General features: G+C 43.3%; 2 protein-coding genes across 4 annotated transcripts in view; one reads left to right on the top strand and one right to left on the bottom strand.

Annotated features, from left to right (window-relative positions):
* The window catches only part of SYN2 (synapsin II), a 258,206-nt gene that overhangs the window by 52,204 nt on the left and 182,375 nt on the right, over window positions 1–23,627 (bottom strand). The window lies entirely within an intron of this gene.
* Window positions 4,499–22,426, top strand: TIMP4 (TIMP metallopeptidase inhibitor 4). The gene is made up of 5 exons (XM_007500243.3): window positions 4,499–5,378; window positions 13,269–13,366; window positions 17,335–17,449; window positions 21,080–21,204; window positions 21,597–22,426. Exons 1-5 carry the CDS (start codon window positions 5,246–5,248, stop codon window positions 21,792–21,794), a joined length of 669 nt encoding a protein of 222 aa, XP_007500305.1. The 5' UTR covers window positions 4,499–5,245; the 3' UTR covers window positions 21,795–22,426.

Below are 23,627 nucleotides of genomic sequence, written 5' to 3'. Positions count from 1 at the left end.
CTCAACTATACAATGAGGTAGTTGATCTAGCTGAAGGGGCTTGAAACTCCCTCTCAGTTTTAGTGTCACTATCCTAATTTTTTTTTAAACATCTGAGAAGGCCAAGATAAAGGCTCTGGGGATCCCTGGATTCCATATTGGCTGAAAGAATGGATGGGAAGAGAGAATGACGATGGGGTCAACCCCTCTGGGTAAAAGAAAAATATCAAAGTTACAGAAAGGTATTCTGAATGGAAGTGAAGGGAGGAGAGAGAACTGAAGGTAATCAATCTCTTGTACAATTTTGCTCTTAACTATTACCAGAAAAGTTGTTAATAAATCAATTCAACTTGTAGATTCAGAGCTGAAAGGGATAAAAACCAGCTAGTATAACCCTACATTTCATAGCTGAGAAAAATGAGACACAGAGAGATTATGACTTGGCTACAGTCAGGTGGGCATTAAGGAGTAGTGTTTGGAGGGCATCTAGGTGGCTCAGTGGATTGAGAGCCAGGCCTAGAGAACCTGGGTTCAAATGTGGCCTCTGACATTTCCTAGCTGTGTGACTCTGGGCAAATCACTTAACTCCCATTGCCTAGCCCTTGACACTATACTTAAGCAGTATTGACTCTAAGATGGAAGGTAAAGGTTTAAAAAAAAAGGAATTTGTGTTAGGATTTGAACAAAGGTCTTCTGGCTTCAGATTCAATTCAATTCAGATTCTTTCTATCTTATTTCCCCTGCTGGCCTCATCTGTAAAACAAGGGGTTTAGATCAGATCTAAAGTCCTTCTCAGATTTTGTAGTCTATGTTGCTTGGCTCCTATTAGACCATACTCATGTGAAATATCTTTTGGGGTAGTTGGGACTTATCCTGCTTTCTCTGGGGAATGGGCAGTCAGAGGAGACAGACTCAATACCTGTATCAGGAAACACTCCCTTGACATATTTCTCCACATAATCTTGGGAGAAACAGCAAATGACTTCCAGAGAGAAGAGTTGGCAGGGCTTCCTGGTGGGGGGGTGGGGGTGGACAACCCCTCTCTCATTAGTCCAGCCACAGGTTTTCTCATAATGTTTCAGTAGCGGAATCCTCCGGACACCACAGGAACCAAAAATAATCATATGAGAAAATACAGTGGAACTCGTGATTTTTGATGGGGCCAACTGGCTATACCATAGCGGAACCGGAAACATGGCCTTATATAGGTTGCTCTCCTTGCCCACTGTCAGCCATTTGTGGGAGTTATTCTTAGCCCCTACTAGAGGACTGACGACATTTCAAGGAGTTTTCCACAAAATAGTTGAGGAGTCAGAGAAAATCCCTGGAGATGGGTCCCTAATAGAGGTGGTACAAGCCTTACAAGAGATTTGGCTAAGGTGATGGCAGTAAGAATGGAAAGGGAGGGATGGCTATAAAAACAAAACATAGCCCCTCCTGCTCAGAGCCTGTTCCCTAGCTTCTTCTCCTCAATTTAATTTCTTGCTCTCTGCTTTTTAAGGTAGAATTGTCACTGCAACTAAATTGGTTCTGCCTACTCATGAACAATTAATATTTCTCCAATTATTTAAATCTGACTTTGTTGTATAAGTGTTTCATAATTGTTTTCATGTAGTTCTTGGGTTTGTTTAAGCAAGTATATTCCCATGCATTTATGGTTATTTAATTTTATTTTTAAAACTCTTACCTTCTCTCTTAGTATCAATTCTAAGACAGAAGAATGCCGAGGGCTAGGCAATTGGTGTTAAGTGACTTGTCTAGGGTCACTAGGCTAGATTTGAACCAAGGTTCTCTTTACTCCAGACATGGTACTCTCTCCACTGTGCTACCTAACTGACCCTATCTATAGTTACTTTAAATGTTTTTTTAGTATAATGAACAAATAGTTAAAAAAATAAAATGCCAGCTATTATGGTGTACCCCCAGTACCTCATGGTCACATATAGTTGCAGATTTAGAGCTTGGACCATGACATTCAAGGCCATCAAATCTAGCCCCTTAATTTTATGGATAAGGAAACCAAGGTATATTTTCTTTCTTTTTTTTTTTTTTAATTTAAACCCTTACCTTCCATATTGGAGTCAATACTGTGTATTGGCTCCAAGGCAGAAGAGTGGTAAGGGCTAGGCAATGGGGGTCAAGTGACTTGCCCAGGGTCACACAGCTGGGAAGTGTCTGAGGTCAAATTTGAACCTAGGATCTCCCATCTCTAGGCCTGGCTCTCAATCCAATGAGCTACTCAGCTGCCCCCCCCCCCCCCAAGGTATATTTTCTTAAGGTTACACAGGTAGTGTCCAAGGTGGTATTTGAACTCAAGTCTTTCTGGCTTTGAGTCTAGCCTCTCTCTATTACACCACAGGTTCTCAAAAGATCATTCCAGTGAAGCATGTAGCTTGGTAGTGCTGACTAATAACGAAGTCCCACAATTTTACTAGTCTTTTGTTTGAAGTCCAGCCCAGCAAAGTTTAGAAATGCTCATCACCAGAAGGGTAGCTGAAGGGTAACAAATTTCCCATAAGACTAATTACCAAGGTATAGAGAGATTTTGACATGCACCCTATTATCACAGATCTATGGCTCGAAAGGACCTCAAAGGTCCTTTAGTTCAGAATTCTCAAAGATCAGGTCCTTCTGGGAGCCTGCAGCTCTCCAAAGTGCTACAGAACCAGATTAAAATGTAATTAGGAAATGTTTCACAAATAAATCACAACAGAATAGAACATAGATAATGTTAATATGTGGTTTTCTAAGTCAGTATGCAGCCAGCAGGGATCTTTACATAAGGGTTAGTGATCCCATTTTCCATTTGAGTTTGACCCTGCTGCCATGGTCCAACAACCTCATTCCACAGATGGGGAAGTGGAAGCCAAGGGACTTGTCCAGGCTCACAGAAGTAGTAGGCACCACAGGCAGGCAGGAATGGAACCCAGATTTTCTGACTCCAGAATCAGCTAATCCTCTCACTGTATCATGCTGTCCTTGTGTTGGCTGAGAAGTTTTGCCCTCTTGGAGTATCTGAATTTTTCTGTTTGTCTCTGGAAGTTCCCAAAGACTGGGCAGCATGGCTACTTTAGAATGAATCTGTTGTTTAATGCTTTCTATTAGAGATATCAATAACAAAATAATTTAAGGGGGAAGCACTGAATTTGGAAATGAGACTTGTTTTTGAGAGAGAGAGAGAGAGAGACAGACAGACAGACAGACAGACAGACAGACAGAGAGCACACTGGCACTGATTCTCAGGAGGAAGGGAGGAAGCAAGGCAGGGTAATGAGGCAGTAGACCTAGAGATTTTGTGAGGTCCTTCTCACTCTGAACCCTATGATTCCATTATCCAATGGAATGGAACGCTACTGTGGTCAGTTGAGAAGGTATCATTTGGTACCAATCACCTTCTGTAAGTCATTTTGCCCAGTCATTTAGCTCTACTTCATCAAGACAAGAAGTTCTAGGAAATTCACAAATCATGTCCACTGAATTGAAAACAAGATATGGGATGGACAGTTTTTAGATCCCAAGCACTGTTGGCATCTTGCCAAAAAGAGGATGCAACTTGTCCAATGTTACATGCATGGTTAGGAACCAAACAAAAACTCAATTCTCTGCTCACAGCTCTTCAACCTCTGCCCGCTTTGCCTTAATCAAACACTTTTCCCATTTGACCAGTCTAGGAGTCAGCAATCTTTTTGAATCGCTGTGCCAAGTCTTCATTCATTCACTTCTTTGGGGGTGATGAAGTGGAGGAGGGGATCTACAGAGGCTACACATGAGGCCTAAAGGAGCCTGCCTGGCTCCTCTGAATCAGAGGCAGAGGTGAATCCAGGGATATCCTGGGAGAATTCGCCGAAGCTTTAGTTCCCAGAAACCTTGGTGACCCAACATAGTTAGAATCATAAAGGGAGGACTCAGAACAAATCCCCCCTCACCCTTTTCCCACATCATTAGCCCCCATGGCCCTATAACCCATCTTTGGTGCCAGCTTGGGCATGCATGCCACAGGTTGCCAAGCTTTGGACCCACCCTGTCATCACCAGCATCCGAATCCCTTCCCATCTGGCTAATTGTGGGGCATTGAGCTATTCTGGTTAAAGGCCCAGAGTCCTGAACAGGTCCTCTCTTCTTCTCCCTTTGCCTTGACTCCCCAGCACAAGCTGCCTCAGAGGGAAGGGCAGGGTTAAGAGGTCAAAGTTAGAGAGCCACAGTGCGCCTTGGAGGAAGGGACAGACTCTGGGTTCCTGGGTGTCCAAAGGCCAGCTTTCCACCCTCCCCCACTCCAGGGGAAAATCACAGGAAGGCAGCTGCTTCAGATGCCAACTGTCTGCAGAGCCTGGGACCCTGGGCATGGGAAAGGGATTCAAACGCTGCTGTTGCTGGCGCCTTTCCCTCGGAGTGAGGCAGCCCTCTCTGCCTCTCTCTTTGCTGTTTGTTTGGGGCCTCACAAATAGGGCATTGAAAGCACTTCCTGCAGCTGAATGACGCCCTGTGTCGCCTACCGCAGGCGGGCACTGTGGCCCAGCTCACAGGCTGGCCGCCTTTGGGGGGAAGCCGGCGGGGCGGGGAAGAGGGGTTCCCGCAATACCCTCTCCTCTCCCCAGGGAAGGGAGGAATCCTCTGGTCCGGGCAGCTTCGCTTAGACCATTCCTGGAACACCAGGTCCCCTTCTTGCCTTGGTATCGGAAAAAATAGCCCCCAGTCCCGAGGTGGGCTGGGAGGCAGCAGGAGGTGGGGGAGTGGAGAGGGAGGGGGGAGGGAGGGCAGAGACATCGGTTATTAATAGCTTCCCTGACTCAGAGCCACCCCGTTATGTGAAACCAAGTAAGGTAACCCCCTCTTTGGAGACAGGATGCCTCTGGCTGTCAGAGACCGGCTGGGAGCTAGGCCCAGAAGGCGGGGTTAGCCCCGAGGGGTCGGGGCCATAAATAAGAGGGTCGCGTGTCAGGGAGATAAACATGAGAGGGTGCTGGGCCTGAACAGAGTCACCAGGGGCTGTCCCAAGCCGGAGCCGAGGGAGGCGGAGCGCCAGTGCCCAGGCCAGCGCCAGAGTCGGAGAGGCATCGATAGCGGCAGCGCCAGCGCCAGCGCCAGCACCCGCGCCCTAACCAGCCGAGCCCCAGTCCAGCCTCAGCCCGAGAGCCCCCAGCGGGCTGCATCCGCGCCATCCCGTCGGTGCCCACCCGCGGAGGGCAGCGGGACCAGGAGGGGCGCTCGCCTCGGCCAGGCGCGGAGCGGCCCCGGGGTGCGCTTCGGCCAGGGGGGCGCTGCCAGCATGCCTGCCGCCTTCCGTGCCTGGTGGCTGCCCGGGCTGCTGCTGGGGCTCAGCCTGCAGCTCCGGGCCGGGGTGGAGGCGTGCAGCTGCGCCCCCGCGCACCCCCAGCAGCTGCTCTGTGCCTCGGCCATAGGTGAGTGCGCCAGCCCGGGGCAGGAGGCTGGGATGGGGGGCGGCGCGAGGGACTGCTTGGCACTGCTCCAAGCTATCTCTTTACTGAGGACTGGAGCGGGTGAGGGCAATGCCAGTTGGAATTAAGCTAGTGTGATCACAGAACGGCCGAGCTGGGAAGACCATTCCAGTCCAAGCCCCGACCCAGTTTGACAATTGGGGAAACTGAGGCCCAGAGAGAGTCAGGGCTTTTCCCAAGGTCACATAGAGGGTTAATTATGGCAGAGGCTGGATTAGAAAGGAGGTCTCCTGACTGCCAGACTGGTGCCATTGGCTTGATCCCAGCTGCTCTGGGGGGAAGGTGGGGGAGGGGGAACTCCAGAGTTTGCATATGGGTCATTAATAAGAGTTTGCCCAAAGGCTTTTATCCTGGAGAAAACATTCTCTCAGTCTCCTCCCATCCCATCCGCCTCCCCTAAAGCCAAACCCCATTCCCCTTCGCACACTCTTACACTGCCTCCCTTCTTAACTCTTAAATCTGAGGCTTTAGGAGAGGACTCATTGCTATAGCAACATTTGACAAGTGGAAAGTCACTGGTTTTTAAGGGACAAAGAGAATGTACAAAGAGCTTTCCACAGCACCCGATGACCCATGGCAAGGAATCACAGTTTGTTAGAGCTGGAAGGGGACTTAGAAATCTAATACAAATTCTTTATTTTACAGATGGGGAAACTGAGGTCCAGGGACAGGGAAAGTGTAGAACTGGGGTCTCTTTTTTTCCCCTGGGGGAGATGGGTGGCTCTTTCCACTCTATCACAGTGACATCTCTGTCCCTATTTACTCACCTAAGAAATTTTAGGACCATGAAAAAAACAAACAGAATAGAAAAATTCAGAATACTGGAGGTTAAGCAGGGTCTCCCCAAGATTATTTTAAATATGGGTTCTTCCTCTCCAGGACTGGAGCTGCTAGTGCAGAAAGTCAGGGGCACTGAATCTGGAGGGAGAACTTGGGTTCCAATCCTTGCTTTTTAAGTTTAGACAAATCATAACCTCACAATCTGAGCCTCAGTTTCCTCATTTGTAAGATGAAAGAATTGGAATAGACCTCTAAGATCCCTTTCAGCTCATCTCCTTTATATGACTTTTTCAGCTCATCTCATTTATATGACTCCAGAACATCCCCTATCCCTGCAAGGTTATTTTTTTAAATTAAATCATTGAAATCAGCTTGATTTCTTGTGATTGGCCTTTTTTTCCTTTAAAACTAAGTGCCAAGCCTCGGAAAAATCCATGCAAAGTTAGAATCTGAAGAGTTCTGAACAAGAAGTCATTCTACAACTTCCCCTATGGGGAACTCTATCTCTATAGGCTCTCCACCATACCTTGGGATGGTTCTAATTTTTAGGATGTGGAACTTTTAGTGTAGTTCTGCCTTCTGGGACTGAGCAAAATTAATCTGATCCCTCTTCTACAGGTCATCCCAGAGCCCCCCACTAAGTTTACATTCTTTCAGCTAAGTAGTTTCTTTAATTGTGTCTCAAAGTAGCCTGGTTTTTAGTTCCTTAACCATCATGGATGGTGTTCCCTGGATACCCTGAAGCTTGTCAGAATGCTTCTGAAAATGTAGCATCCTGAACAAGTCAAATTTCCAGTGACTAATCTGAGCAAGAAAGATTATGTGCCTCTGTTCTGGGCATTATGATTCCATCAAAATAGCCTAAAATCACAATGGCTTGAAGTTCCTTAAAAAACCTAAAAGTCTTTTTCTTTTCTTTTTAAACCCGCACCTTCTATTTTAGTATCAATTCTAAGTCAAAACAAACAAAAAACAAACCAACAAAGGCTAGACAATCGGGATTAAGTGACTTGCCCAGGGTCTGCACAGCTAGAAAGTGTCTGAATCCAAATTTGAACCCAAGTCCTCCCAACCCCAAGTCTGAGGTTCTGTCTACTGAGTCATTTAGCTGCCCCATATGAGTCTTTTTCACACAAGTCGTTGTATGGGCAAGGCTTCCTCATTCTGTTCTTAGCATTTAGAGCTGGAAGGCACCTCAGAGGTTGTCCCAAATTCCTCATTTTACAGATGAGAAAACTGATGCCCAGAGAGGTCATTTGGCCAGTGCCACATAGGTATTAGGTACTAGAGTCTCTGGACATTTGGCTTTTTGAACCCAAGTGTAAGACTTTACATTAATACTATTAGATATGGACAATTATTTCTGTCTAGGTAGATTTTTTGTTGTTGTTAGTTAACAAGTAATTGGCCCATAAGAATTTTTGAAAATTCCTACCTTCTGTCTTAGAATCAATACTCAGTATTGTTTCTAAAGCAGAAGAGTGGTAAGAGCTAGGCAAATGGGGTTAAGTGACTTGCCCAGGAGCACATAGCTAGGAAGTATCAGGGCCAGATATGAATCTAGGACTTCCCATCTCCAGGCTGGGGCTCTATCCACTGAGACCAGGAGCTGCCCTCTACAAGCAGTTTAAAAAAACATCTCTTTTTTTTTTTAAAACCTTTACCTTCCATCTTCGAGTCAATACTGTGTATTGGCTCCAAGGCAGAAGAGTGGTAAGGGCTAGGCAATGGGGGTCAAGTGACTTGCCCAGGGTCACACAGCTGCGAAGTGTCTGAGGCCACATCTGAACCTAAGACCTCCCATCTCTAGGCCTGGCTCTCAATCCACTGAGCTACCCAGCTGCCCCCTAAAAAAAAATCTCTTAAAAGACAAATGCTGGTGATATAAAGAAAGGTAAAATATCTTGATCAAGAAGCTCACAGTCTAATTGGGGGAAGATATACAAATAACTATGATCAGACAAGATATAGGCAGATGAAAATGGAGATAATTAGCAGAGGGGAAGGCACCAAAATTAAGAGGGATGAGGAAAGGCTTCCTAGAAGGTGGGATTTTAGCTGAGACTTGAAGGAATGTAGAAGGCAGAGATGAGGAGGGAGAATGTCCCAGGTATGGGATAACAAATGAAAATACTCACGAGTTTGGAGATGGCATGTGAAGTTCAAGGAACAGCAAAAAAGCTAGTCCACAGGGCAGGGGGAGGAGGAGTGTAGAAGGGGTAAGTAGACGGGAATAGTAGGAAGGGGCCAGATTATAGAGGGCTTCAAACAGAGGATTTTTATCTTTGGTCCTGGCGGCAAGGGGGAGCCAGTGGAGTTGACTGACTAGGAGGGGAGCTGGTCAAAATTTCACTTTAGGAAGCTCAGTTTGACAGCTGAGTGGAAGGTGGACTGGATGGGAGATAGTTGAGGCAGTGAAACCAATCAGCAGGCTACGCACAATATTCCAAGTGTGCGATGATGAGGCCCTGAACCAGAGCGGTGACAGTCAGAAGAGAGAAGGGTGCATATACTGAAAGAGGTTGCCAAGGTGGAAATGGCAGCTGATTGGCAGGGGGATGGGGAGAGTGAAGAGTCAAGAATGACACCTAAATTTTGAGCCTGGGTGACCAGGATAATAGCCTAACTAATAATAAAGAAGTTAGGAAGAGAGGAAGATTTGTGGGGAAAGATGAGTTCAGTTTTGAACATGTTGAGATTGGATATCCAATTCAAAATGTCCAACAGGCAATTGGAGACATGAGTCTAGAAGTCAAGAAAGAGATTAATGTTATCGAGATCAGCTCAAGAGAGCTAGGAGGTCCTGGGTTCAAATTTTGCCTCAGATACTTTCTAGCTTTGTGACCCTTGGCAAGTCACTTAACCTCCACTGCCTAGCCCTTACCACTCTTCTGCCTTAGAACCAATACACAGTATTGATTCTGAAATGGAAGGTAAGGGATAAAATTAAATAAATATCAGATTTGGCTGCATGGAATTGGTAGTTGAAACTATGTGATCTGATGAGATCACCAAGTAAACTAGCATAGAGTCATAGAAGAGAGCAAATTCTGGACAGAGTTTGGGGAAGACTCCCATCCATCGTTCACCAGTGATCCCTGGGCCAGCCAGCCCAGAAAGGGAGGCTAAGAAGAAGCAGTCAGATGGGAGAGAAGCAGCAGAGAAGCACATCTTGAAAATTTAGACAGAAGAGAGTATCAAGGAGGAGTTCCTGATCTACTGGGTGGAAGGCTGCAGAGTTCAAGGGTGAGGACTGAGAAAAGGCCACTAGATATGGCAATTAAAGCATCATTGGTACTTTGGGAGAGAACAGTTTCGGTTGGGTGATAGAGGAGAAAGCCAGATTGCGGGCAGAGTGAAGAGGAAAAGAAGTGGAGACATCCATGACTGACATCTCCCTCTAGGAGTCTGGCCAGAAAAGGGAAAAGAGATACAGGGCCATAGCAAGCAGGGCTGCCATCCGGCATGCTACAGACTCCTCTCAATTAGCAACACTTACTTAATTTTGAACCTTTCACATAGTTTGGTTCCAAGAAATCGAGGTTTTACTGCAGTTCCCACTATGTCACTGCCTGGACTATTTAGAGCTTCCTGGCCTTTAGAACTCGTGGGTGTGGGGGCTTTTTTAATGGCTGCTTTCCTTTTTTCCTCCTACACCCACTACACAGCTGAGATCTCATCACTCCAAGATCTGCAGGCAAAGAGATATGGAAAAAAAAAAAGGAGGCATGCTGTGGTCCCTTCCAGTCCCTGGCTCCCCACTCCAGCCAGGGTCTATAAACTGCTCATTACTGCAGCCAATGGAGAACGTGAATTTCCACCCCTATTCCCCATTAGCATTTCTATGGCCTGAGGAATCCTCTCTGCATACTGAGTAATGGCTTTCTGGACCAGATAGGACATTTTTGTGGCCTCAGCTCTGTTTGTGACAAGCAGTTAGGCCTGTTTAAATGGGCTGTGTTCAGGGCATTTTTCTTGGGACATCTACTCCAAACACCAAGGATTTCTTGAGGAGAGGGAAGGAAATGGGTAAGGATATTGGATGTAGAATGAGTGGAAAACAGTTCCGAGTCTCCCTCTTAGCACTGAATAGTTGTGTGATCCAGGACAAGCTGTTAAATGGCATAAAAGAGGCTTTGTGAGCCTCAGTTTCCTCAACTGTAAAATGGGGATAATATGTGCACCTACTTAGATCTGGAAGGGATTTTAGAAGTCATCTGGTTGTTTTAGAGGTGAGGAAACAGATTAAGTGACTTGCTCAGGCTCATATGGCTAATGTGTCTAAGGTAGAATCTGAACCCAGGACTTTCTGCTTCCAATTCCAGCATTCTATTAATTATTCTAAGTCAACTTTCCTGTAGCTATGAATATCAATTCAATAAGTATTTATTGAGTTCCTATGAGAGAGAGAGAGACAAACAGACAGAGGAGAAACAGAGAGATAGAGATAGAGACAGAGAGGGACAGAGAGACAGAGACAGAGAGGAGAGAGAGAGATTGAAACAGAGACAGACAGACAGACAGACAGACAGACACAGAGAGAGAGACAGAGACATAGAGAGACAGAGACAGAGAGACAGAGAGAAATCTACCATATCTGTCCTCAAGGAATTTGTGTGAGCTAATGTACATAAAGTTAAGGCACTATGTAAATGTTAGGTATAGGGGAAGCCAGATTGCTCAGTGGATAGAGAGCAGGGCTGGAGACCAGAGGGTTCAAATTTGACCTCAGACACTTCTTAGCTCTGTGACTTAAGCCCCATTGCCTAGCCCCTACTTCTCTTCTGCCTTGGAACAGATACTTAGTATTGATTTTAAGACAGAAGGTAAGGGGTTTTTTAAGTAAATATTATCTATTATAATAAAATGAGTCCTTTTCCTGGTGCTGCTGGTTGTGGGTAGGCAGGAGAAGAGGCGGAGAAGCTGCTTTGGATAACGCCCAGTGCCAGAGACAGGGAGGCCCTTGAGATGGACAAGATGGTCTGAGGCTTTGATTGGAATAAAGGGGAGGTCTTGATTCAAATGTGACCTCAGACACTTCCTAGTTGTATGACCCTGGGCAAGTCACCTGACTGCAGTCAACTAACCTTTACCCCTCTTCTGCCTGGGAATACTTAATATAATTCTGAGACAGAAGGTAAGGGTAAAAAAAAAAATTATTACCCAGTCCCTCCACCCCTCAACACTGCTAACATCCGTGATTGCCATTTACATCAGTGGCATCAAACTCCAAAAAGAAATGGGGCCACCAAACCAAAGAATCCCTTCTGAGTGTATATTGACTTAGAAAACCACATAATAACATTGTGTGCTACTGTATTTTTATGTCTTTTCTTAAATATTTCCCAATTACATTTTAATCTGGTTCCTAGTATATCTGGTCTCAGTGTTCCCTGGGCATTGGGTTTAACATGGCTGGTCCTAATGTTATCCCCATTTTACAGATGAGAAAACTAAGACAAAAAATATTAAGTGACTCTCCCCGGATCGCACAGCTAAGTATTGGAGGCTGAATCCTTGTCTTATTGATTCCAAGTCCGGTGTTCTATCCACTGTACCACCCAGTTATTCTATAACACTGTAGGGAATGGGAGTGGGAAGGGAAGAAATAGAGGCAATAAATGAATCGAGAAATCTCATTATTCCAGAGCATTAATGAAGTCCCCTAAACTTAATAGCCAGAGAGTGACTGTAATCATGACCTAATAATCGTAGCCATGATATCATAACTATAATTATGATAACATAATAATAAGAAATAAGGATAAATAATAAAAATAGATCATCATTATAATAATCATAATCTTAATGATGTCATAATTGTAGCTACAATATCACAACTATAACCATAACTGTATAACTATAATCATGACTTAACTATAATAATGATATAATAATTTTAATTGCTATATTATTTTTAATAGCTATATTAAACATAACTATAACATATTATCCTAAATGTAATTATGATCTCATAATGGTGATTATGATATCATAACTATAAACATAAGTCATGTCATCATAATTATATGATACTATAGCAAAATTATAATAACCATAATCATGATATAATTAAAATAATGAAAAAATAACCAGGACCACAATATCTCAAACATAAGCATGGTATCATAAATGTGATCATAATATGATAGTAGTCATGTCATCATCATTATATGATTGTGACATCATCATAATAATACTAATAGCATAATTATAATAGCCATAGTCATGATATAATTAAAATCATGGAATCATAACCAGAACCACAATATCATAAGTATAATCATGGTATCATAAATGTGATCATAATATAATAGAAATCATGGCATCAAAACTACAATCAAGACAGCATATCATGACATTGTAATTATAATCACGACATCATGATGTCTTCTTGACTTTCCAGATTTCTTCCCTGAACACTACCAGCTTAAAAATTCACATCAACCCGGTGGGAGAGAAAGAACAGATGCTATTAAACTCATATTGTGGATGAAGAGAGAAAGGGAAATGATTTACCCAGGGTCTCACAGCTATTTAGTGGCAAGACCAGGACTAGAACCCTGTTCATCCAGTGCCCACTCTGCTCTAACATAGGCCAACCCTTTTCACCCTTCTCTTTCTTGGGTCACAGTCATGAAATAACAGGGATAGCGACCTGATTTCCCCATGTCCCAAACTATAGAGCGTGTGGCAAGGTAAGAGGGAGTGTCTAGGCACTTTCATCATTGCACAGGCTTTTAATACTGTTTCTATTATATCCTATTTAAATCACACAGTTACAATTTATCAAACTATTATAGAGGTCTTCTTACAACAGATAATTTTGTTACTGTTCAGTCATACCTGACTCTGTGTCCCCATGTGAGATTTTCTTGGCAAAGGTATGGGAGTGTTTGCCATTTCCTTCTGCAGTGTATTTCATAGATGAGGAACCTGAATTAGATTTGAACTCAACTCCTCCTAATTCCGGATCCAGTGTCTGATCTCCCGCACCACCTAACTGGCCAGCTAGACCCAGCTAAGGAGTCCTTCATTTTCTTTTTCTTGCAGTGATCCGGGCCAAAGTGATCAGTGAAAAAGTGGTCCCTGCCAGTGACGACACTGCTGACACCCAGAAACTGATCCAGTATGAAATCAAACAGATAAAGGTACATGGAGGAGGCTGGGAATTCCTTTCCTTTTTTTTTTTTTAAAAAACCCTTACTTTCCATCTTGGAGTCAATACTATGTATTGGCTGCCCCCTCCTTTCCTTTTGGTTTCTGCTCAGTGTCCATGTTCTGGGAGGGATTGGCATATGAAAGCGACAGGATGGACTTGGTCAGGGCTAACAACAGCCCTAAGAGGATACAGGAAGGGTGTGGCGTGAGGAGCAATGGTCAGCTCATTAGAATGGGGATAGACCTTCTAGATCACTAGCGCAATCCCCTACTTTAATAGAGAAACTGAGGCAAGAGAAAAGAGAAATGAGGCAAGTTCCCAGAGGGAGTCATTAATAGAGAAGGAGTCAGAAGTAGGTCTTCTGACTCTTCCTCCTGCCTCCTTTATGACCCTCCAATTTTGCCAAAGGCCATCTGAGTTCCTAGCGCAAGGATTTTTCAGGTTTTTGGGTCAGGGTTCCCTTTTATCAGTCTGGTGAAACCTATGAATCCTTTCTCACAATGATATTTTTAAATGCATAAAACAAAATGCTTAGGCTTGCTAAGGAAACCAATTATGTTGGAATACTTTTATCAAGATATTTTTTAAACAAATTTTTATAGCCAGTGTCACATGGGGAAGCAGAAGAGATGGGATGCTCAGAGAGCCCTATAGGTACCATCGTGGGGTCAGAGGATGGGGTGGAGCAATAACATAGGCTTTTAAGCTTTGATGTGACCGGAATTATTTTTAAAAAATAAACAACTAGATTCTTCTCTGAATGTCATTTTCCTCCTCTTTGGTTCCTGGGAACATTTGGTGTCTTAAGCTGAGCAATGGATGACACATTTGTACTTTTAAAGGGTTCTAAAGGAAAAGGGAGTTAATAAAAATCTGTTCCTCAATTACATCTTTCTTGAGATGATCCTAATTAAATTGGGAGGAAGAAGAAACCTTGGAAAACAACCAGTACCATCTCCTTATTTTCAAGTCATGAGTTCTAGGGGCAGGAAGCTAGTTGCCCAACATCATACAAATGGCACGAAACGGGGCCTGTACCTTACTTGTGTCAGCCTGCATGGTGGGTTAGCTGGGCAGCAAAGCCCATCCTGATTCTTATCCTGTGTCCCCTCGCTCTCAGCTGGCTGTCAGTTCATCGCCAAGAAGGGGTAGAGGTGTTCCCCTTCCTGGGGAATGTGGTTCAGAGCTCTCTAGCTACAATAATATCACACTCAGCCTAAACTTGACCTTTGAGGAAAGTGGCCTAAAGGACAAGGGACATTTTCCTAATTCATTAGTCGTAACCTCCCAAAGCAGGGAGGGGAAAAAAAAGGATTTTCTATCCAAGTCACAGATCTATATACATTTGTTTGCTCGTAACAGCTTACATTTTTATAACTTTTTTTTAACCTGGGCTTTTGATTTCATACATATTAGGAACTCCCAGTATTGTAATGCCCTCTACCAAGACAGGTTAGCACCTATTCTGCAAATTACAGTCTCTTTAAAATTTTTTCTTTTTTTTTTCTTATTATGAACTTGATAAATATCAACAAATGTGATTGTCCTCTTAGAGGGAAGGGTACAGTTTGTACATCTTAGTTTCAGGGTGTTTATTGCCTAGGGCATTGAGAGGTTAAGTGACTTGCTCAGATAGCCAGAACTACATGTCAGAGACTGGACTTGAACTTGTCTTCCTGACTTTGAAGCCATCTCTATCTTCTATACAATTCAAATAGAAATGGGGACCCCATGAGGATCCCCGTGGGTTATATTGACTTAGAAAAACATGTTAAAAAACAAATGAAAAAGATTTTTAAAAATGTTAACTATATGTTAAAAAATCATATATTGACTTAGAAAATCATCCATTTATAAAAAGTTTTAAAATTGTTTTTACATGTAATAGGAAAAACTATAAACCTTTTCAAAAGAAATAACATTTTAACATGTTTTTGTATTCTAATGTATTTGTATTTCTTTTGTTCAATTTTTCGCAATTCCATTTGAATCTGGATCCTGCCTTTTGATACCCAGGTCTCCACCTCCACCATCTGAAACTATTATTGTCTGACAATCGTTATTTCTGTCTTTCTCAGTTGTTCAAAGTTCTCTTACGTAATTTCATTTTAGCTTCAGAGCTGTCATTGGATTAAAATGACCTAATTGTCACCATCAAGTCACTCTAGTGCTTTGTAGATAAGGAAACAGAGCGACTTGCCAATGGCCACAACGCAGGATTTCCACTCAGGTCTCTAATCACATGCCATGTACGTTCACATCCATAAATTGGCAGCTAGGGGTACAGTGGATGGAGCACTGGGCCTGGAGCAAGAAGACCTAAAATCAGATATAACCTCCCGTATTTATTAGCTGGGTGGCCCTCGGCAAGTCACTTAGTAATGGTACCAACTTCCCAGGGCTGTGGGGAAGGATCCAATGGGGTAATATTTGTAAAGCACAGTCCCTGGCACATTTTTTTAACCTTCCATCTTAGAATCAATACTCTGTCTTGGTACTGTGAGAGTAAAAATGAATGAATACTCCAAGTATTTAAGTTTATAGGATTTAATAACAACAAAGTGAGAGAGAAAGGGATTCCTTCAGCTGAGTAAGCAGAGTACAGAGCCAGAGACCCAAGGACCTGCCACACTCCAGCCAAAGCCAAAGCCCCAAAGCCCCGCAGCATGGGTTTCAGCAAAATTTATAAACAAACCCATGCCAGGGCTCAACACAAGGATGCAAAACAAGGGGACCTTGAGAAGAGTAAAGAATGCTGGGAAATGAAGTTCCCTGGACACATTATTTTTTTTTTAAGTTCCAAAGCAGAAGAGTGGCAAGAATAGGACAATGGGGTTAAGTGACTTGCCCAGGATCACACAGCTAGGAAGTAGCTGAGGTCATATTTGAACCCAGGATCTCCCATCTCTAGCTTGGCTCTGAGTCCACTGAGCCACCCAGCTGCCCACTCCCCCACCTCACCCTCCAGCTTATTCTAAAGGAAAATTATGATTTCAATCTAGTCATTAGTGATTTAGTGATGACCTTAGCACAGACATCATACTATAGGTGAGAGCCCGGATCTGTGCCTCCAAAATTCAAAAAGCTCTCTCATGCTAGGGTAGTCCCTTGGGAACTTAGTATGGGTTGCTTCTGTGACCTTCCTGAGCCATGACCAATCTTTCACAGAGGTGGCAGAGAAGGCTGCTCATGTAACTGAGTTAGATTCTTCTTTCCCAAATATATCTTATCACCAATCATTGTTTCCTGATTTCCCACAATTAGACAATCATTCTTTTTGTTTAAGACATTGTCACACTCTTCAATCCAAACAGCCTTGGCAAAGACAACACATTAAGCCTCCTCAGTTATTTATGTTTTATTAGGATGAGATTCTCATTGCTTTCCTGAGAGATCTGGGGACAGAAGAGGCTCAAAAATATAGGAGTCAACTCTAGAAACTGAGGCTTGGCTGAGGTGTTCTCTTCTTTCTCCCCTTAAAGCAGGGGTTCTTAACCTTTTTATATCAAGGACTCCTTTGGCAGTCTGGTGATGCCTATGCACCCATTCTCAGAGTAAAGCTTTTAAATGCACAAAACACAATACATAGTATTATAAAGAAAACCAAACATATTGAAATAGTTATTAAAAACATTTTTAAGATAAGTTCAAAGACCCAAAGTTAAGTATCTCTGTTTAACAGCATCTTTAGAGAGAAAGGGTGTCACTCAGACTCTCTTCAAAGTTATATCCCTCATTCTGCATCAGAGCCCTGAGAGTACCTTCCCTCCAACTAGAATGACCCGAGATTCTCTCTTCATTAAAATTGGCTTAGCTGGGCTGGTGCCCATCCATAATTCCCCTTTTTGATTGGTTTTGGTAGGATGTAAAAGGGAGGCATTCATTGTATGTATTAATTTGGCCATAAAATGTTGGCACTATCCCACCTAAATTTGCTTTGCTGAACTTGTCTCATAGATGTTTAAAGGGTTCGATAAGGTGAAGGACGTTCAGTATGTCTACACGCCATTTGATTCCTCTCTCTGTGGGGTCAGGCTAGATGCCAATAAGAAGAAACAGTATCTCCTCACTGGTAAGTGCCTCATAAAGGGCCCACTTGGGGTACCAGAATGGAGTATAGCCTTTCCCTCTGTCACTTTAAGGCTTCTATCTCCATTGGGTTGGACTCATTGAATCAATAAATATCAATCAATAAACATTTATTATGAACCTATTATAGTCCAGGGACTGTGCTAAATCCAGGATTGGTTGGGGTCCCCTAATCTGTGTTCAGTTGGATTTTCTTGTCAACAGAAAGTACTTGTTCCAGTGAGAAGCAAAAATTACAGAAACTTTTCGTTAGAAAGAGTTACATGGAAAGTACATCCCTCTTAAGGAAAGTCCTCTGTAGCATCTTTGCCAGATGGCCATCTAATCTCCATTTGAACCCAGTTGTTGATGATGAACTCTATACCTCCACATGTGTCATTGTTGCCCACTTAGAGCCACTAGAAATTCTTTTTTTTAATACCCTTACCTTCTTTCCTTGATTCCAAGGCAGAAGAGTAGTAAAGGCTAGGCAATTGCAGTTAAATGATTTGCACAGGTTTACACAGCTAGGAAGTGTCTAAGACTGGACTTGAACCCATGACCTCCCACTCTCAGTCCACTGAGTCATCTACCTAGAAGCCCCCTAGAAATTCTTTTCTTATGCTACGTTAAAGTATTCCTTTTTTAAACTTCCTTGTATTGAGACCAACCCAACCCTCATGAGTGAAATGAACAAGTTTACTCCCCATCTTCCTCATGATGGCCCTTCAAGTGTTTGAAGTCTGTGGTTATTCTGTCCTTGTCCCTGAGTCTTCTCTTTTTCACACTGACTTGTCCCAAGGATCTCCCATCATTCCTTAGTTCTTGGTTCCCTTACCCTACTAGTCCTCTACTAAACCTGCTCCAGGTTGCCTATTTCTATTGTAGAAAGTGATCCCTGGTCCTGGGCATGACATTCTATGGATGGTTCTGTCCAGACTAGCAGGGGATAAGGGCATTACTTCTAAACACTACCCTTATGTCTAATCTAGTCAAAACTCTCTTAAATTTTAGAACACATCTAGAGTAGAGGAAATAGGCTTCTTCTGTCTTTGTTGTCATATCATTTGATTGAAAGATTCCCAGGGTTTACTACGGATTGGCCATAAAAAAGCATTTGATTCATGGAATACTGTCTTAAAAGTTCTCTTCCAAGAAGATATCTTGGAGTGCACAAATCCCAAGTGAAAATGAGATTCTTGGAAGGATGTACCCACAGAAAAAGCTTTGTCTAATGAACTATTGCTTATCAGTATTCAGTGAGGAGAGAGATATTTTTGTCAAAGAGGTTCACCACTGACATGAGGAAAATCCAAACTGAAAGAGGTCTAATTTGAAAAGTTCTCCTGTTTGTGAATGATAATGTTCTAATGGCATCAAGTTCTAGAAGCCAGAACCTAAATGAGATCTAGAAACACTCAAAATGAGTTTGACCCTACTATTCACAGACAAGAAATCAAGTGACTAAAGAATCCCCATTGTTGGGGTCAACTTGATGAATCAGGGGATTGAGAGCCAGGTCTAGAGACAGGAAGTCCTAGGTTCAAATATGGCCTCAGACCCTTCCTAGCTGTGAGACCCTAGGCAAGTCACTTAACCTCCACTGCCCAGCTCTTATTGCTCCTCTGCCTTGGAACCATTACACAGTACTGATTCTGAGATGGAAGGAAAGGGTTTAAAAAAAATCTGTTGTTGAGGTAATGAAAAGCAATTGCGTGGAAAACCTATGTAGCTCTCTGTCTGTTTGTGTAAATATATGCATGGATTTATACAGTGGAGCTCATCTATCTCTGTGTATATGGATACATGTAATATATATATGTATATACACATACAGTATACATAATGTGGACAAAGACTGCTGACTTGGGGTCAGGAATTCATGAGTTTGAAACCTGCAACACAATCTTCCCAGCTTCATGACACTGGGCAAGTCACTTCACTTCTGTTTGCCTCGGTTTCATTATCCATAAAATGGGGATTATAATAGCACATACCTCACAGGGTCATTGTGAGGAACAAAAGAGATCATATTGTCAAAGTGGTTTATAAAACATAAAGGACTTTATAAATGGACCCAGAAGGCAGATGATATTAATGACCCATTTCTGGTCGGCAAACATCCAGGGTGTAGACGTAGTGGGAAATCTACCCAGTAATTTTCATCATATCATTTGCATGAGCTAGGATTTGACGGAATTCAATTCTTTGAGTATTTGCAGAACCAGGAAAGCCACGAGGAAACGGAATCTCCAATTCTGGTCCTGCCTGTTTAACTTCAAGGAGGGCATTTGATTTTATGGGTGGCCATTATCTGACCTATAAAAGAGAATTCAATCATCTCTTTAAGTCTTCTTCCCAGCCTAAACTTCCCACAGAGTACTGTGTCCAGCACAATGCTAGACCCTGAGGGTGAGGATACAGGGTGTACCTAACAGAAGCGGCCCCTGCCTTCTAGTTAAGGACCCAGCTACAGGCATGTGAATCTATTAGGGAACTCGTAATAGTAATAGAAGGCAGTTCACAATAGAGATGGAGAATGACTGAGACCCAACGAGACCAGAAAGGCTTGGAGAAGACTTCCCTGAGGAGTTGGGACTCTAGTTAGTTGAGTGGTGAAAGGTGGGTGGGCTCGGAGAGGAAGGAGGAGAAGGAGGAGCAAGGCAAACAGCCTGAATGAGGAAGAAGAGTCAGGTATGAGTCTGTTAGGAAGGTCCTGATAACTGATGGGTTTTTGAATAGATTTTAATATGTCAGGAGCAAAATTCCCGTGTTATGGTCCCAGGGGACACAGCAACACACTTCCTTAGAACCTCTTACATTTAGGGTGCAGGAGAAGATTTTCACTGTGACCCCAGAAGAATTCTTGGCTCCCAAGCCTTCCCAAACTATATTTGCTGTAATGTCTGATGATAATGAGAGGATAATAATAACTCATATTATACAGAATTTTAAGGTTTATAAAACCTTTACAAATATTAACTCATTTTATTCTCACAACAAAATGGGAGGTCAATATATTATCACCCTCATTTTACAGATGAAGAAACTGAGATGAGGGGGAAGGCAAATGACCTGACTGAGATCATAGACAGCTAGTGTCTGAGGTCAAATTAGAACTCAGGTCTTCCTGACTCCAGGTTCAAAAACTCTCTGCTAAAGCACCTAGTTTGCCCTACATTAACATCGGGTATGTTGTTTTTGTTGTTTAGTTGTTTTTCACTCTTGTTTGACTCTTTGTGATCCGATTTGGGGTTTTCTTGGCCAAGATACTGGAGTGGTTTGCCATTTCCTTCTCCAGTTCATTTTACAGATGAGGAAACTGAGACAAACAGGGGGAAATGCCTCACTAAGAGTCACACAGCTAGTAAGTATCTGAGGCTAGGTTTGCACTAAGGTTTTCCTGACTCTAAGCCCTGAGCTCCATCTACTATGCCACCTAGTTGCCCACCTTGAAGGCATTTTCTCACCTATTCTCCATGGCCAAGTTGGCCATTATGATTAGTGCTCACACTCGTGCATTTGAGGCAGCTAGAGGACACAGTGGATTGAGTGCTGGACCAGGGGTCCCCTGGAAGTCTCTTCTGGAGGGTAGCAAAGGAGCAAGGCTCATGACTTTCTCTTCTTTCTGCAGGTCAGATTCTAGATAACGGCAAAGTATTCATCACTCTGTGTAACTACATTGAGCCTTGGGATGATCTCTCCCCTCTGCAGAAGAAGAATCTGAATCACCGCAATCACATGGACTGTAGCTGCAGGGTGAGCAGAAATAAAGGGGGACAGGGAAGAGAGAAGGGATGGCTGAGCCTCTTGGTGCCCTGCCTCAGTCTATAGAGGATGTTGAGACTTATAATTATTATCTCAGATTGTCTCAGAGCTTAAAAGGGTTCCTTTCATATCTAATATTCTAGGATCCTTTATCCAGTGATTCAATAGTCTATACACATTCTCTTAGGTTCATGGATCTAGAGACCATCCTCTAAATGAGGCAACCCTTCCTCATTTTACAGATAAGGAACAAGTTTAGTAACTTGCCCAAGAACCCACAGGTAGTAATCAGCAAAGTGGGGATTTGAACTGAGGTCCTTTGGCTAGAGGTTGGTGGATGCTCCACAATACCACATGACTTCCTCATCTTCTGTTCTATTTAGATCACTACCTGCTACACAGTGCCCTGTTCCGTCTCGGCCCCCAATGAGTGTCTTTGGACAGACTGGCTGATTGAGCGGAAGCTCTATGGGCACCAGGCCCAGCATTATGCTTGTGTCAAGCGAAGCGATGGCACTTGTGGCTGGTACTGGGCTGGCCTCCCTCTTGAGAAGGAATTCATTGATGTCAGTGAGCCCTAAAGAAAAGCATCACCACACACCTAGCCCCAGCCTCTGAGTGGCCGGGAGGCCAGTTCCATCCATCCAACCAGCCAGTCATTCAGCCATCTACCATCCATCCATGTATCCATTCATGCATCCATCCATCCATCCCTGCACAGCTTCCCATTGCTTAACGTAGCCGCTGCTTAGGAATGCTGCCAACCTCATGGAAGGTACCAGTGTGTGTGGAATCAGTGGCCAAGTAAGAAGAGGGCTCAAGTTCCTGGAGGTGGTTGTTCAGAGAAGGCCAGTCAGGCTTGCTGTCCAGAGCCCCAATCTGTGCTGGGAAAAGCAAGGCCAGCCCAGCCAAAGGGCCACTGGCCTGTTTTTTCATTTGCCCCTGTTGCTGAGCAGGTTCTGAAGAGAGAATTCCTGCAAGCTCATGAATCAGTCCTTTTGAGCGGACGGGGCTTGTTTCTATCCCTCTCCAAAAACAAAACGTTGAAACGGCAATGAAAGCACTTCCTCTGTCTGGAGTTGATATGGTGAAAGCTGAATATTATACAGTGTGTGCACAAATTATTAATAGCCCCACATTGTACAAAAATAATCACTGTGATCAAGGCAAGTGAAATGGGTTGATTGGGGGAATGATTAAAAAGCATCTTGTACCCTTGGTGTGTGTGTGAGTCTCTTCTCAGCTCATCTCTCCCCTGGTAAGTCCTGGGGAATAAAACAGCTGCTGTTTGCTGATGTGGTAGAAATCCTTGGGGTCTGGGGGAAGGGAGGCTCTGGCAATCTTGGCGCTCCCACCCAATGCAGAAGTCATTTCTCTAACATCCCTGACCAACAGCCCTCCGGCTTATGTTCAAATCAATCAACTGGTAGAAAGCTCTTCAATATGTCATACTGACTGGGTTTCACTGTAACTTTCACCTACTGGCTCTTACTTGACCCTCTGAAGCAACTCAGAAGTCCAGCTCTCCTATATGAAAACCTTAACCATTCTGTAATCTTCTTCAAAGTTTCACTAGAGTTTCCTCATCGCCTCACCCGACTGACTCGATTCATTTGCCTGCATTTCCACCATTTGAGCTTGACACAGAGATTCTTAGCTTTTCTTGTGTCGTGGACCCCTTTGGCAGTCTGATGAAGCCTTTGGTTCCCCTTCTCAAAATCATGCTTTTAAATGTAATGCATTGAAACAAGGAGAATTTGAAAGGAAAACAATTATAATAAAATAGTTATATCAAAATAGAGTTAGAGGGGGCAGCTGGGTGGATTGAGTCAGACCTAGAGATGAGAAGTTGTGAATTCAAATGTGGCCTCAGACATTTCCTAGTGGCATAAACTGGGGCAAGTCACTTACCCCCCCCCCCCACTGCCTATCTCTTACAGCTTTTCTGCCTTTGAACCAATACACAGTATTGATTCCAAGATGAAAAGAAAGTGTTAAAAAAAGATGAAGTAAAAATAAATTCATTAACCCAAGATTAATAATTGCTAGAACTCAAACACAGGCTTTTGTTCAATATTAAAATAAAAATATTACCCCTGGTCCAGAAGTAATATTTAACATCTTTTGGGGGGAAGAGGGAGAAGCTGGACTTGTGATTTCATGAGTTTAGGGAACTTCCAGTTAGGAAACTTCTTCTGCCAATGAAGATTACTTATTGCTCTAGAAGTTAAGAGTCTTAGGAAATTGTCCTGGGGAAGGAGCGGGGTACCACAAGGTCAAAGGATTTAGCCAGGGTCTTACAGTCCAAGATAAGAATTTACTGGGATCTAGGCTTTCCTGACTTTGAGACAAGACTTCTGTTCACTGCATCAGGCTTCTTCTCCTTCCTGGAATCTCCTGTCCCTAAATGTATT

Source organism: Monodelphis domestica, chromosome 7 (genome assembly GCF_027887165.1).
Source record: "Monodelphis domestica isolate mMonDom1 chromosome 7, mMonDom1.pri, whole genome shotgun sequence".
Lineage (NCBI taxonomy): Eukaryota > Metazoa > Chordata > Mammalia > Didelphimorphia > Didelphidae > Monodelphis > Monodelphis domestica.
This window is presented reverse-complemented; position numbering and strand designations above follow the sequence as displayed.